The sequence below is a fragment of the Carassius gibelio genome, chromosome A3 (genome assembly GCF_023724105.1).
Source record: "Carassius gibelio isolate Cgi1373 ecotype wild population from Czech Republic chromosome A3, carGib1.2-hapl.c, whole genome shotgun sequence".
Taxonomy (NCBI): Eukaryota; Metazoa; Chordata; class Actinopteri; order Cypriniformes; family Cyprinidae; genus Carassius; species Carassius gibelio.
Genome location: NC_068373.1, coordinates 7,696,260 through 7,712,946, shown reverse-complemented (window position 1 = coordinate 7,712,946; position 16,687 = coordinate 7,696,260). Strand labels below are relative to the sequence as shown.

Here is a 16,687-nt window from a genome sequence, read left to right as displayed (position 1 = left end):
TGAAAATGAACTATATCTATTATATATAATAAAATATATTTCATGCATTTCTCATGCAACCCAATAAATGCTCTCTTGTAGGTCATTTCTCAGCCAAATTTGATGTGCAATCAATATGCGATGGCGATTACTTCGTTTCATTAATTGCCACATCATGTTAAAATCTATTTTAACAAATAAAAGCACTCAGAACATGTATATATCTATCTATCTGGTCTGAAATACTGAGTGTGAGCGGTCTCTGTATACGAGCCGCCGGAGTAACGGTGTGTTGTGTCTGTAGGGGAGGGAATCCATTCGCTACAGTCAAACTCCGGCCCACAGTCACCAATGACAGATCAGCGCCCATCATCTGATCAACATCACAGAGGACGCTGGGATTACTCACAGGACTTATGCACACGGACACCACATACTGTTCAAGCACTATTGATGTCAGTCCCCTTTAACCCTCCACATCTCTCTATGTGTATATACTGTACACACATATATAAAGTGTGCATTTAGAGAGGGAGTCATTATATATATATGCATTTAGTTAGAAGTCAAAGTGTCGTTCTGTAAATACATGAGAAAATAAGTGTGAAGTTTTTTTTAATCATTGTGAAGATATTTTTAAGTAACATGTACACTAGATGGGAACCTGCGTTAGCAGGGAAGTCCCGATGATAGTGATGTGAACCGAAATGCTGGTGAAAATTACACTTTCTGTAAATGCTGTCTGAAGTGGTCACTAGTCCTTAACACACTTGACCTGGTAACTAGTGGAACGAGCTGAGTGTGACGTTCATAGATTGGAAAGCAGAGCAATGTTTTCCAGAGTTAGCAGGCTAACTCACTCAGCTGAACCCAGTTTGACCCGGAGACGTCCAGTGTGCAGGCCTCGACACTTTCAGCTAATTGTGTCTTTAAGATCATCAGTGCTTTTAGAACAAGCGAGCTTTGCTTTTATCAGCCTGGTTTTAACACTGAACAATGATCCATTGTCTGTCGGTGGATCGTGATGTATTTATCTTCTGCTTGGGGGAAACTATTCATTTGGCTTTGATTGTATCAATGCACTTTTCTGTTGACGTTGGCCTGAGATCTTGTAGATCACTGCTGTATGACAATAAAAGATTTTGTTTCTAAATGTGTGTAAATGTGTGAAGTTAAATAGGTTGGGAAGTTTTGGTTGAGTTTATTTGAAATAGAAGTCTTACCAAACGTTACGAATATTAACTGTTGCTTAAGATCAAGTGAAAAAAATACAAATGATTCATTGATAAAGGTCAGAGATGAGGAAGTTCAAGATAAGTTTCACTGATGTTGTTTATGCATTTTGGACATTTCTAGGACGTCCGATAATAATCAACAAACACAAAAAGCAACACTAGTAGAATTTATTTACAATCTCTCTTAATGTAGAAAAACTCATAGCGTGTATAATACGAGTACATCATGAATTAAATCACACCAGACGCGTCCGAGATTGTCGGTCGCTGGAAGAAACAAAGCTTTGTCCTCGGGTGACATTTCACATTGTCTGGACGCCAGCTTCCCTTGTTTATTGCAGGTTTCAGTTCAACCTGGATATGGCTGAGGTCCAGCGAGTGAAACGTAACTGCATATTTACCCTCGGACACGCTTTCAGAAAACCCAGCACTTATTAACACAGATTCGATGAAAACATGGCCCCCAAAATAACAGACTCTATCCGGAAAGAGCGTTGTCTAAAACTGATTCAGGAATCAAAGATATACAAATAACTGTTTGTTTTTTTAAATCAAAATGAATACAGAAAATGCTTTTTGATCTCGACTCAAGATGTGACTGATCAGGGAGCATATTATAGTCAACAGAAACAAAACGAACGACAGACATGCTTACTTCTAGACACGAGAGCAAACGTTCTGTGATGGAATTCAAATCAACACACACACACACACACACTGTTCCTCTGCGTTTGTTCAGAGTGGTGTGGGGTTTTACCCTCAGTGAGTCCCGGCTCGTTTAGTTTATGCTTTCTCTGCCGTCATAAAGGCACTAGTGATTAGATGACTGCATTAAGATTTTATATAAAGAACAAAAACAATCAGCAAATAGTGCTTGCGAGGCATGTAAAAACGAAAAACACGGACAGCCCGTCACATGCACATCTTGTATTAATCGAAGAGTTTGTGGCTGGTTACTACTGTGATCTGTCATTCAAGCGACGTTTGGCATTATTCGTGTGCAGTGATTACAAATAAACGATGCTGATGCGTAAAACTTGAGTTAAAAAGACGACAACGAAGACGACAGGGTTTTGGTCCCTCTAGCCGAATGTGGCTCCACAGTTTGGACATCTCCTCTGACGCAGGGCCAGGCAGAAGAGAATTCCCAGAGGAAAGAAGAATATGGCACACATGATTCCCAGACAGGTGAAATCTTCCTCCAGCACGCCGACCCTGGACAGAGAACAGCAGCTCGCTCAGATCACTCAAACATCATTATGATTCAAACAACTGTTTTCTCTAGAAATATATTGCAAGCTCTAATCTATCAGCATCATTACACCAGTCTTCAGTGTCACATGATCATTCAGAAATCATTCTGATGTTTATATATAATATTACTGTATTTGTCTTTAAGTGCATCCTTGGGGGCTTATTTTAAAAACGTTTAAAACTCAAAATTCTTCCAAATGCATTTGATTTCAAAGTTGGAAGGGAACAACAATCAGTGTTTACATGTTTGTTTTGTGCTCATGCTCACTGGACTGATCTGGCGCGTGAGCCGAAGTCCAGAGTGAAATCAGAGGCTCTCATGATCTCTCGAGTCACATGAGCAAACAGGAAATGATTCTGGATTCAAATGTGAAACGAGTCCAATGCAACGCCACATTCGCAGTTTAAAACTCACATGCTCTTACAGTACGGTTTTAATATAAACCACGAACACCTCAAAGAATCAGATTCTACAAATCACATGAACAAGGGTGGGGGGGGGCATCTGGTCATCACATCACATGACATGTACAGTATGGTGCATGACACAGCAGTAAATTAGCAGTCACGAGGGAACAGGATGATGACGGGCGGATACACAAACCACTGCATCTGCTTTATTTCTGTTCATTCCTTCACGGAGTAACTTCACATCGAGTGTATAGAGAGTGGGGTGACTGTTCGCCTCACCTGCAGGCCGGACACCCCCCCACCACCACCACAGAGGGCTGCACGATGGTGTAGGTGTTGGTGTAGGCTGGCTGGCTGGTGGCCGGACCCGGGGCTGCTGGGAAACCTGACGAGGCTGCTGGGAAACCTGAGGTGGCTGCTGGGAAACCTGCGGGACAGAGTTCACATCCGTTAAACACTCCACATCACACACCGGTGATGAGCAGAAGTGATGTTTTATGAGCTGTACTTCATAAAGGAAACATGAGGCTAATCGCATTTAATGAACATTGATACTCTAACCCATTTCCATGTAAATGTAACCCACATGCTGAAGTATTCTGAAGGACATACGCCCCTCAGGAACTGTCAGTGGTTAGTTAATAACTAACCGTCCCAACCAGACTGTGTGTGTACAGTACGTGACTGCTTACAGTGTATTTATGGCTTCTGTGGTCTATTATAAAACTACTTATAAACACTAGTGGCAGCTTTGGTACACTCCATGGTACTTAATGATTCCCTTACTCATATTTACATGGTATACAACAACATCCCATTCTTGTTGGGACAGAATCAAAAACGAAAAGATTCCTGCGAGGTCTTTTACATGACAAGAATGTGACCGGAGGCCTGTTGCATAAGCTGCTTAGACTAGTTTTACAAGTTAGTCACCTGCTTTTATTTCCTTTTATTAAGACTGGTCATATGTCAGTTGTGTAAAGCGTAGACTGATTAGTTATTTGATCAGACTAGCCATTATTACAGTCCGCTTACTGAACCAGCTCTTAATAGTGAATCACAAACCAGAACGATAACTGAATGAATCTGATCCACGCGCTGTGATTTATTAATCTATTCAATTATTAAGTTATTAATGTCCGATAATTGATACTTAATTATTAGTGCTGTTTGTTTGTTTTTGACACTCGAATACATGTTGTATATACAAACTTTCAGAAAATTTGTTACCATATTTTTGTTTTTAAGTATTTTTTATTTAATAATAAAAGTGGTTGGCTGTTGATGTTTTTTAAATAATACACAGTTAACGATTATTGGATTGCTATGCAAACACACCCGTTGAAATAAGTGAATATATATATATATATATATATATATATATATATATATATATAAATTAGTAAACATTACGGTTTTTTTTTTTTTTTTATGGCATGGCAAAGTTAGTTCAGGTTTTAAAGGTCAACTTCATGAAGTGACTGCTTTCGCCAAATGTTTCTTCCTCAAAAGTTAGGAAAGAATAATTACAGGAAGCTGAATCTAAACTGGTATCGTTATGAAATCATATCACTGATACTAATAACACACACACACGTTATAGACTCGAGCAGTGAGTGTGTTTTCGCTGTGAACAGGCGGTGTTTCTCTTGCCTTGGTAGGGCGGCGGGGCCGGAGCCTGGAAGCCCGCCGCGGGGACCGAGCCGTAGTCGTAGGCAGCCGGGACTGTGTTGTAGGCTGGAGGTCTGTCCTGGAGAAGAGGTTTAGTATCCATACTCGGTCTGAGGCGTGCTGTGCACTTCAGCAAACTAACACAAAATCTCCCCGAGCTCCTTTAAAGTGGACGATCACTGAACTAACAAACACAAACCAAAACAAAGATCAAACCGAAAGTTCCTCCACTCTCCCCACGCGACGTCAGCCAGCTCTGTGCGAGGGACAGGAATGATTATTAAGACGGCCAACGGTCCTAAAGATGAGCCATAGCGAACTTTTCTTTATTTCTCTCGCTTATGAGAGAAATCTGGACGACTTTTCGACTGAAACTCCTTATCAAACTCGAGCGACGGTTTTTCCTGCTCGCCGCACTGTCACAAGACTCGAGTCACGTGATGAAGTGGCATACGGCGGGGTGGGCGACGTCTTAAAGCTACACACACCCATAAAAACGCACACTGTTTCTGTCTCAATTAAAGAGCCACACAGATGGGAAATCAAAAATTACCTGTATTACAGTGTATGATGTAGCTGTCCATCAGTGTAAACAATGTGCAAAGTAATTAAACCAAAAAGTACACGATTTATAAAGTTATTGGCTTCTAAAGTAAGGAGTCGACTCTGAATTGCTGAAACAAGTCGTTATAGATTTCACATCTTTTGCCCATCTCTATGTACGTCACTAGGAGCACTTGCATAATAATCTCCGCCTACCGTCTTAGGAGGAACATAACTCTGAACTGCCCCCCCCCCCACACACACACACAGACGCTCTGGTTGGTGCGATAGCATCATGTCGAGGAGACCATGTGTTTTTAATTGTAAAGGCAAGTTTGTTTTATTTTCACTGCCAAAGAATGAAGATCAGAAGAACCAATGGCTAAAATTCATTTTTACCACAATGCCAGAGCAGTACAACAAATCCCTTTTGTTGTGTTCATAACATTTCACTGATGATTGCTTTTCTAATCTAGTACAGCGGGATTTTCAAAGCGTTTGGCCATAAAATATGTTTCATTACCAACTTTATTTAGACCAACGAGCATCCCCGAATCACAACGCAAAGTATGATTATGAAGTTATGTGTCTGTTTTCTCCCGAGCGTCTTATCAGTATGTGTGCTGTCTGCAGCCTGTCTGCGCTGATCGTCATGTACAAACACGTCATTAAAATGAAGTGTAACTCCGTGAATACTCAACAAAGAGACATGGGAGAGATATCTATAGAAAGCTTGACATGTCTACTTTAAAACTAAACAAGTGCTGCTAACAGATATTCTGTGATAAAGTAATCCATATGAAAACAACACAATGTCTTTTTTTCATGTCTTTCTTCATTATATCTAATGTGACCACGCCCCCGCGCTGAACGTGCTATTCAGATACAAACTGAAGCGCGCGGCTTGAATACACCCACACAGAAGAAAAAGCAGCGAGACTGTTCAAGTTTTTTATTTTACTGATTGCTTCGCGATGAGAGGAATAAGACATAATTCACCCCAAACAGATGCTAACGCATAGTTTACCGTGGAGGTGTGTGCGGAACAACCAATCCAAACTGGTTATGTTAGTTGACCAATCAGAACACAGTATGCTACCGAAAGGTGGGGTTTAAGGAAACTGAATCTTTTGAACAGCAAAATGATGACAATGTTTTTTTAACCTTGGATGGATTTAAACCTAATGAACAGGACTTATAAACAGTGATAGAAAGCTTAGAATTTTTTATCTTACTGGCTCTTTAAATGAAGTTATTAACAGAAGTGTGAAGAAACAGTACCTGAAGATCATATACTAATAATAAATATAATAATAAATGTACAGTGAAAATCACAAGTGACCAGTTTCAAAACATTGAATGCTGAATTAATTGTGAATGCAGAAAGAATGCTACATTTAAGTTTTAGTTTGGAAATTTAAGGAAGTAGAGCATCGAAAACTTCATGAGGAAAACAGAACAAAAAATAGGAAATCCTATCACACTGTAGGACCACTATAGACCCTCATGACTTTAAAGGTCAGTAAGTCAGTAAAAATCAGATCATTTTTCCTTTTTGTGACATAGCAAGTTAGCTCAGGTTTTAAAATATCATCTTCCCCCAAAACATCTAATGATTATGATATTTGATTATATATATATATATATAATATATGATTTAAATATTGGATGCTGATTGTGAGTTTTGTTTGCCATTAGCTGTAATTAGAATCTATAAAAATATTTTTTGCTCTCTGTTAATTTGCACTTGAGTGGCAAACTGTACCACAGTAGTTTCGATTTCAAGCCATATGCATGCTGTAGGCTTTGCATCAGCTGAGTACACATTTTCAGTTCTCATTCAGGATCAGTCTACTGCATTTGACAGTTAAAGGGATATAGTTCACCCAAAAATGTGAATTTTGTAATTTATTACTCACCCTCATGTCGTTCCAAACCTGTAAGACCTTCGTTCATCTTTGGAACACAATTTAAAGGCCATGTTGCAGGTTAACCACCACTTTTGATTAATGGGTACATAAATCACTAAAGATATGTATATCATTTTTTTAAAATGTCTCAAAAATTGTCTTAAAGACCAGTTTTTTACATTTTGGTAATAAAGTTTTTTTTTTTTTTTACGCGACTCTGTGATGACGTCACATTGAGGAAAAGTGGAGGAAAGGTAACCTCAGCCTAGTATGATGCCACTTTCCAGGCAACCTGTAACCCGTGTTTTTCCAACCTTAAACCCATGAAAGTGGGTTCTGACGTCACACAGCATACGAAACAATGATGGCAGCGCCTACGAATGATACTGCCTACAGATGCGTGGTACACATTGAAAAAAAATGATGTTAGGTCAATGTAACGTTGCAATAAAATAAATAATCTAGCTACAATTCCTTGTGCTCAGAAAGTTTGGCGTAACTTGCCTGGAACAGTACAAAGTCATTAATTGTGGTATGAAATAGGGATTACGAGCTCAAAAACTTGCCTGGAACGCAGCATCAGAACTATAACAACTGACTGGGATGAGGAAGAGGTGGCAAGAGCCAACATGTATGATGGCCCACAGCCGTGTAATTTCGAACCAGACAGACGTGAGAGGGCAAATGAGGAATTGCCAAGAACTGATGTCCGTCAAAGCCAATGAAATGCATGATCCGAGGAGAATGAGTGGAGAGTTGGTGAAGTGTCCTGGTGAGTTGCTATCATTTAGCAACGCAGCAATGAGCACTGGAGCTAGTCTACGAGCAACAGTGCACAATAACGACACATATTTTTTACTGTCATTGGATAGCACTGAGTGAAAAATCAACGTTTTCTTTATATGTACTGGCAGTGATCATGACGTTAGTTCAGATAAGTACCGGTAACCTTTGTCATAGTGTCGTAGAACTGGTAAACTTTGTCAAGTCAAGTCAAGTCACCTTTATTTATATAGCGCCTTAAACAAAATACATTGCGTCAAAGCAACAGGCTCTAAGATGGTTTAGATCCTACCTGTCCGATCGCTACGATTTTGTTTACTTAAATGGGGAGTCACCTCATTTATCATCAGTAAAATATGAGGGCCACAAGGATCTGTCCTAGGTCCCCTTCTTTCTTCAATATACATGTTGCCCTCATGGTAATATTATTGGAAAATACGGAATTAGCTTCCACTTTTATGCTGATGATACTCTATATATCCCAATTCAAGATTCAATTCAAGATTTGTATTCGTCACATACAAAATTATATATAGCATATATAACCAGCAGTGAAATGTGAGTCAGGTCCGCTCCATGGACAGTGCAATTATTAAAGAAAACAACACAGATGAAAATATACATAAATATAGCTATGTATGAATGAAATAAAAGTAAACAATAAAAATATAAGAATAAAATATAAAAAATATATATTGTAGAATTAAATATAGAACGCAAAATAATGTGCATGAATGTAAACTGTAGTCTTAAATATTAAGATGTACAGGGATGTACAATGTGCATATATGCATTTTACTGTAGTCTTAAATATTAAGATGTACAGGGATGTACAATATGCATTTTACTGTAGTCTTAAATATTAAGATACCCAGGAATGTACAAGAAGCAAATGTGCAAAACAGGGTGACACTGTCAGTGTGTCTATGTGAGGTAGTGAATAAAGTAAAAAGATAAAGTGAACATTAAGTGGAGGCATGAGGATGTTAAGAAGCTGGTTTAGAGTTAAAGAGCCTCGGTTTTTGCCATCAGGCTACGGAAGCGCTTACCAGATGGCAGCAAAGTGAAAATATGATTACTGGGGTGGGTGGAGTCTTTGATGATTTTTGCAGCTCTACTTCTCCAGCGTTTGAGGTAGATATCCTGCAGAGAGGGGAGAGCAGACCCTGAAATGCGCTCAGCTAAGCGCACAACTCTCTGCAGGGCTTTGCAGTCTTGACTGGAGCTGTTCCCATACCACACTGAGATACACTGAGTCAATACACTTTCTATAGCCCCAGAAATAGAAAGTTTTCAGGATTGCTGGTGAGACCCTGAATTTCCTCAGCTGTTGCAGATGGTACAGTCTTTGCCTGGCTTTATTAACCTGTGATTAGTCCAAGTCAGGTCCTCAGAGATGTTTACACCAAGGTACTTGAAGCTGCTCACCCTCTCCACAGGGATCATAAGAGGAGTATAGGGCTGCTGCTGTCTCTTCCTGAAGTCCACAATCAGTTCTTTAGTTTTGCTCACATTCAGAGAGAGACAGTTGCCCTGGCACCATGATGTCAATTTCTCTACCTCATCCAAGTATGCGGTCTCATTATTGTTGTGAATGAGGCCCAGAACCACAGTATCATCAGCAAATTTGATAATGGATGTGGAGCTGTGCGAAGACACGCAGTCATGTGTGTAGAGAGAGTAGAGCAAGGGACTCAGGACACAGCCCTGTGGGGCTCCTACGTTCAGGGTGATGGAGCTGGAGGTGTACTGGCCTAGTTTCACCACTTGAGGTCTGCCGGTGAGGAAATCAAGGATCCAGTCGCAGAGTGAAGAATTCAGTCCGAGGTCTATGAGTTTGGAAGCTAGCTTTATGGGGACTATAGTATTAAAAGCTGAGCTATAGTCAATAAATAGCAGCCTTACATAGTTCCTGCTGGGATTACACCCCAGCAGAGTCGTAGCGGAGCTGCTCTCTGACAACATCTTCAGGACACTTCGCTCCATGTGACTAGTAAGACAATTCTCAAATAACCATTATGATGAGTTTTGTTCCTCCCACTTAAATGATAAAAGTACTTGCGCTGTAAAAACTATTAAGACTGTGTCTGTTCCCCGAATAGTGAGGTCAAAATATAAATATAATGTAGGATCTAGAAAAAATCTTGTCGTAATTAAACCAGAAAAATGTAAAGTAAATGAACAAAAACAATTTTTAAAGTTTGGGCTCATAAATATTAGATCACTCACACCAAAAGCAGTTATTGTAAATGAAATGATCACAGATAATAGTTTTGATTTACTCTGCTTGACTGAAACCTGGCTAAAACCAAATGATTATTTTGGTCTAAATGAGTCTACTCCACCAAACTACTGTTATAATCATGAGCCCCGTCAGACTGGTCGTGGCGGAGGTGTTGCAACAATATATAGTGATATTCTCAATGTTACCCAGAAAACAGGATACAGGTTTAACTCTTTGGAAATACTTCTGCTAAATGTTACTCTGTCAGACATGCAAAAGAAATCTAATGTATCTCTTGCTCTGGCTACTGTGTATAGACCACCGGGGCCGTATACAGAATTCATAAAAGAATTTGCAGATTTCCTCTCAGACCTTCTAGTTACAGTTGATAAGGCGCTAATCATGGGAGATTTTAATATTCACGTTGATAATGCAAATGATACATTAGGACTTGCGTTTACTGACCTAATAAACTCCTTTGGAGTCAAGCAAAATGTCACGGGGCCCACTCATCATTTTAATTATACACTAGATTTAATTATATCGCATGGAATCGATCTTACTACTATAGATATTGTACATCAAAGTGATGATATTACAGACCATTTCCTTGTATCGTGCATGCTGCGTATAACTGATATTAACTATATGTCGCAGCGATACCGTCTGGGCAGAACTATTGTTCCAGCCACCAAAGAAAGATTCGCAAATAACCCGCCTGATCTATCTCAACTGCCCCCATCAAATTGAAAAAGGTCAGAGAAAAACGTACTGTACCATGGTATAACAGTAATACTCACTCTCTCAAGAAAGTAACTCGTAGTCTTGAACGCAAATGGAGAAAAACTGACTTAGAAGGTTTTAGAATTGCATGGAAAAACAGTATGTCCAGCTATAGACAGGCTCTAAAAACTGCTAGGGCAGAGCATATACACAAACTCATTGAAAATAACCAAAACAATCCAAGGTTTTTATTTAGCACAGTGGCTAAGTTAACAAATTACCAGACGCCACCTGATTCAAATATTCCACCAACGTTAAATAGTAATGACTTTATGAATTTCTTCACTGATAAAATAGATAACATTAGAAATACAATAGCGAATGTAGATTCTACATCATCTAACACCAAAGATAAACTGCAGTGCTTTACAACCAAAGGACAGGAAGAGCTAAATAAACTTATCACTGTATCTAAACCAACAACATGTTTATTAGATCCTGTACCCACTAAATTACTGAAAGAGCTGTTACCTGTAGCCGAAGAACCGCTTCTCAATATCATTAACTCGTCGTTATCTTTAGGTCACGTCCCAAAACCATTCAAGCTGGCGGTTATCAAGCCTCTTATTAAGAAACCAAAACTAGATCCTAGTGTACTGGCAAATTATAGGCCTATTTCAAATCTTCCATTTATGTCTAAAATTTTAGAAAAGGTTGTGTCTGCTCAATTGAGCACCTTCCTGCATAAAAATGATCTGTATGAAGAATTTCAGTCAGGTTTTAGGCCCCACCATAGCACAGAAACTGCACTTGTTAAAATTACAAATGACCTGCTTCTTGCGTCAGATCAAGGCTGCATCTCATTTCTAGTCTTACTTGATCTTAGTGCTGCGTTCGACACCATAGATCATGACATACTCATAGATCGATTACAAAACTAAACAGGTATTCAAGGGCAGGCTCTAAGATGGTTTAGATCCTACCTGTCCGATCGCTACCATTTTGTTTACTTAAATGGGGAGTCATCTCATTTATTATCAGTAAAATATGGAGTGCCACAAGGATCCGTCCTAGGTCCCCTTCTATTTTCAATATACATGTTGCCCCTTGGTAATATTATTAGAAAATACGGAATTAGCTTCCACTGTTATGCTGATGATACTCAGCTATATATCTCAACGAGACCAGATGAAACTTCCCAATTATCTAAGCTACAGTAACAGAGTGTCTTAAAAATGTAAAAGATTGGATGACAAATAATTTTCTCCAATTAAATTCAGATAAGACAGAGATACTAATTATTGGACCAAAAAACACTACACAGAATCTTGTAGATTACAATCTGCAACTAGACGGATGTACTGTTACTTTCTCTACAGTCAGAAATCTGGGTGTTACATTAGACAGCAATTTGTCTTTTGAAAATCATATTTCCAATGTTACAAAAACTGCATTCTTCCATCTTAGAAACATTGCCAAGCTACGAAACATGTTATCTGTTTCTGATGCAGAAAAGCTAGTTCATGCATTCATGACCTCTAGACTGGACTATTGTAATGCACTTCTAGGTGGTTGTCCTGCTTCGTCAATAAACAAGCTACAGGTAGTCCAAAATGCAGCAGCTAGAGTCCTTACCAGGTCAAGAATATATGATCATATTACCCCAATTTTACAGTCTCTGCACTGGCTACCTTTTAAGTTCCGTATCAGTTACAAATTATCATTACTTACCTATAAGGCCCTAAATGGTTTAGCTCCTGCGTACCTAACTAGCCTTCTACCACGTTACAACCCATCATGCACCCTAAGGTCAAAAAACGCTGGACTTTTGGTCGTTCCTAGGATAGCAAAGTCCACTAAAGGAGGTAGAGCTTTCTCGCATTTGGCTCCCAAACTCTGGAATAGCCTTCCTGATAATGTTCGGGGTTCAGACACACTCTCTCTGTTTAAATCTAGATTAAAAACACATCTCTTTCGCCAAGCATTCGAATAATGTATCTTTGTAATTGTGAGTGTAGTTCCATCTGATCAAAGGTGCATTTTTATTCATTAGCTTGGGTTAAACTAATTTTACTTTGTTGGATCAGCAGCTATGCTAATGATGTCTGTATTTTGTTTCTATGTTTCGCCACGGGACTAGGATTTACACAAGCTCCAGTCTGGATCCAGAAAACCTGAGAAGAGATTATAGTGACCCTCAGAGGACCTCAGATGATGCTAACCCTGAATCAACAAACAGAACTAACAATTATTGCTAAATGTGTGACTGAATCATATAATAACTTAATTAATAATATTGATAGTTCATCGTCTAGCTGACTACGTCTTGTATTATTTTTTTATTTTTTTTCTAAAATCCTGTCAAATGTGCACAAACTACTAGCTACTACTAAATATTGTAGAAACATAATTTTCTGTAAAGTTGCTTTGTAACGATTTGTTTTGTAAAAAGCGCTATACAAATAAACTTGAATTGAATTGAATTGAATTGAACATATATATCTAGTAAATATTAGTGATTCAACTGTATTGTATGTTACAACGCTACGAGAATACTTTTTTGCACAACGAAAACTAAAATAACAACTTTATTCCACATTTTTATCTCTACTGTGTCTTGTTGTATTTTTCAACTGTAAGTCAGATAAAAGCATCTGCCAAATGAAATGCAAATGTAAATATTGAAAATATATATTTTACACCTTTGAAATGGCAGAAAAATGGGACAGACATTTGATTACAACCTTCATAGTAATTCAACATAATAGTTTAGATTATTTGATGATAATCTTCACACCTTCTCTCTTTGAGTGAGAATCAAATTCTTTTATTGTCCACAGTATATCTCATGGCACTGACTGAGACTTGGATCAAACCTGATAACTCATGGTAGAGCCCTTTCACGTTATAGCTCACATGCGGACGGGCCTCGGGCCTTTTTTGGGTTATCCTTCTATTTATATTTTTAGACATTACATAAAAAAATGAGAACTTGACGTCGACGATAGAAAAACAAACATAGCTCGCTCTGTGTTTAGTGTCCCGTCAGCAGCATCAGCGAACGTGTCTTTAGCGCAGCGGGAAGAGTGATAGAAGAGAGGAGGACTGGGTTAAAACCTTCCTCTCTGGAGGCTATTCTTTTTCTCCACAATGCTCTGTAAGAGACTGTTCTAACTTTTCAATTGACTGGACTTTATTTTCGTTTAACTGTTGGAAACTAATGGAAAAAAGAATGGACATGTTCTGTGGTGCATTTTTGAGGTAACCTGCAAGTTTGTTTTTAATTTATTTAATTTGTTTAACTTGTAGGCTATTTCTCATTTCGTTTGCGAGTACTGTTGCGAGCCTGCCTCAGTATTTCATTTATTTTTTTTTTTACTCACTGTGGTTTAATAAATAAACATTTATTAAACTAACTGTCTGTGTGATATGTTTGAAGTGTTTTATATATGGATTTTATTGTAGCCAAGTAAAGTATTAGCGTTAATTTGAGAGGCTTAATTGATTAAATATGTTTTAGGCTACTCGCTGTCGGCTCGGCTGTTTAACGTTAATCGTCATAAAAATAAAAAAAAGCTTGTTAAATTAACTTGATAAAGAAACGAAAAGAAACATAACACAAAACTGCCACCTTTTTTAATTGTTGCAAATAGGACAGGCTCCCGCTGTGTAATAAAATAAATAAATAAATAAAAACACGGGCTCGTGTCGGACTCGGGCTGATAATTCTGATGAGCTGTCGGACACGGGTCGGGCTAGGGCCTGAGCGTCTCGGGCCAGGGCCGGGCTCGGGCCTAGATTTCAGGATTGATTTCAATTCTAGATTTATCTGACTGAGACTTGGATCAAACCTGAAGACACTGCTACTCCTGCAGCCCTCTCCACTAATTTCACTTGTTCCCACACTCCTCGTACCACTGGGAAGGGTGGAGGTACTGTTCTCCTTTTATCAAAAGAATGGAAATTTGATCTTCAGCCATCACCTACAGATAATGGTTCATTTGAATCACATGCCCACAGCAATGTAAACCACCCTGTTAAAATCCACTTTGTGGTCATTTATCGTCCCCCAGGTCAATTGGGAAACTTCTTGGAGGAGTTGGATGTGCTGCTTTCAAACTTTCCTGAAGATGATACTCCTCTGGTACTGCCTGGTGACTTCAACCTCTACCTAGATAAACCACAGGCTGCCGACTTCAAAACTTTGCTCACCTCATTTGATCTCAAGCTAGTGTCTTCTACAGCGACTCACAAATCAGGCAACCAACTGGACCGCATCTACACACGCTGTTGCTCTGTGGACAACTCTTCAGTTGCTCCACTGCACACCTCAGACCACTTCCCCCTTACTGCTAGCAATTACTCCTGAAGCGGCGCACACTCCAACCCAGGTCACCTTTCAACGGAACCTATGCTCACTCTCTCCATCTAGCCTATCTTCTATGGTTTCATCTTCGCACCGCCCCATCTGCCCCCTGACTGTCTGAGATTCTCCGTGAACATCGCTCTGAACTCAGGGCTGCGAGAGAGGAAATGGCATAGATCAAGAAACTCTACCGAACTCAGTGTGTATCAGTCTCTCCTCTCTTCCTTCTCTGCAAATGTCTTCACGGCTAAAACATCCTACTACCACAAAAAAAAAATTAACAGCTGTTGTGACGCTCGGACTCTCTTCAAAACATTATTTTCTCAACTCTTCTCTTCACTCTGGAACATTTCCCTCAGCATTTAAGCAGGCTCGGGTAAGCCCACTGCTTAAGAAACCATCTCTAAATCCAGCTCTTTTTGAAAACTAAAGACCGGTATCCCTTCTTCCATTCATTGCAAAGACACTTGAGCGAGCTGTGTTTTCTATGTTCCTTATACAGAAAAACCTCCTGGACAGCAACCAAATCTGGCTTCAAAAGTGGCCACTCAACTGAGACTGCTCTGCTCTCTACTGAAGCCCTGCGACTGGCAAGAGCAGCTTCAAAATCCTCATTACTCATCTTACTGGACCTGTCTGCTGCTTTTGACACTGTTAATCACCAGATTCTCCTGTCCACCCTCAGAAAGATGGTCATCTCTGGAACCACACTCCTGTGGGTTAAGTCCTACCTCTCTGACAGATCCTTCAGTGTGTCTTGGAGGGGTGATGTTTCTAAGTCACAACACCTTGCTACTGGGGTTCCTCAAGGCTCAGTACTTGGATCACTTCTCTTCTACATCTAGATTAAGTCTTTAGGATCTGTCATTCAGAAGCATGGCTTTTCCTATCACTGCTATGCTGATGACACCCAACTCTACTTCTCATTCCAGCCAGATGATCTGACGGTAGCTGCTTGCATTTCAGCCTGTGTGAGTGACATTTCTAGCTGGATGAATGACCATCACCTTCAGCTTAACCTTACGAAGACAGAACTCCTGGTGATTCCAGCTAACCCATTGCTTCATCACAACTTCTCTATACAGCTGGGCTCGTCAACCATTACTCCTTCGAGGACAGCCAGAATAGGAGTTGTGATGGATCATCAGTTAAGCTTCACAGACCACATTGCTACAACGACCCGGTCCTGCAGATTTACCTTATACAACATTAGGAAGATTGGAACCTTCCTGTTAGAGCAAGCCACCCAACTTCTTGTCAAAGCTCTTGTTCTATCCAGACTGGACTATTGTAATACTCTTCTGGCGGGCCTTCCTGCATGTACTGTCAAGCCTCTGCAGTTGATCCAGAATGCTGCAGTGAGAGTTATCTTCAATGAGCCAAAAAAAGCTCACGTTACTCCTTTTTGTCATCAGGTTGCACTGGCTACCCGTAGCCGCAAATTCAAGGTACTGATGCTTGCCTACAAGATGACCACTGGCACGGAACCAGCTTACCTAAACTCACTGGTTAAATCTTATGTGCCCTCCAGAGGTTTGCGCTCTGCAAGTGAACAATGCCTTGTGATGCCATCCCAAAGAAGTTCAAA

The 16,687-nt window shown here is 39.7% G+C and overlaps 2 protein-coding genes across 3 annotated transcripts in view; one reads left to right on the top strand and one right to left on the bottom strand.

Moving 5' to 3' along the window:
* Nucleotides 1-1,132, top strand: part of LOC127940683 (brain-specific angiogenesis inhibitor 1-associated protein 2-like protein 1) — a 52,253-nt gene extending 51,121 nt beyond the window's left edge. The window contains exon 14 of the mRNA XM_052536156.1: nt 284-1,132. Coding sequence (XP_052392116.1) covers nt 284-356 — 73 coding nt within the window. The 3' untranslated portion in view covers nt 357-1,132. The remainder of the gene's footprint in view (nt 1-283) is intronic.
* Nucleotides 1,133-1,368: 236 nt separating this feature from the next.
* On the bottom strand, nt 1,369-4,997 carry LOC127940854 (brain protein I3). 2 transcript variants are annotated; one of them, XM_052536167.1, is made up of 3 exons: nt 4,533-4,997; nt 3,159-3,306; nt 1,369-2,429 (listed from the first exon to the last, which is right to left on the bottom strand). In XM_052536167.1, the coding sequence occupies exons 1-3, from the start codon at nt 4,651-4,653 to the stop codon at nt 2,297-2,299; spliced, it is 402 nt and encodes a 133-aa protein (XP_052392127.1). In that variant the 5' UTR covers nt 4,654-4,997; the 3' UTR covers nt 1,369-2,296. The 2 variants fall into 2 exon arrangements, with proteins under 2 accessions (XP_052392127.1, XP_052392128.1); XM_052536168.1 differs by having other exon boundaries at nt 3,159-3,285; nt 4,533-4,992.
* Nucleotides 4,998-16,687: the final 11,690 nt, after the last annotated feature.

What these genes read in the sequence shown, in the direction of transcription:
- LOC127940854 (XM_052536167.1), bottom strand. Translation starts at nt 4,653, where the DNA reads ATGGATACTAAACCTCTTCTCCAGGACAGACCTCCAGCCTACAACACA. An exon ending in GGCCCCGCCGCCCTACCAAG is followed by an intron (nt 3,307 to 4,532) that starts GCAAGAGAAACA and finishes TCTGTCCCGCAG; the next exon opens with GTTTCCCAGCAGCCACCTCA. An exon ending in GGGGGGTGTCCGGCCTGCAG is followed by an intron (nt 2,430 to 3,158) that starts GTGAGGCGAACA and finishes TTCTCTGTCCAG; the next exon opens with GGTCGGCGTGCTGGAGGAAG.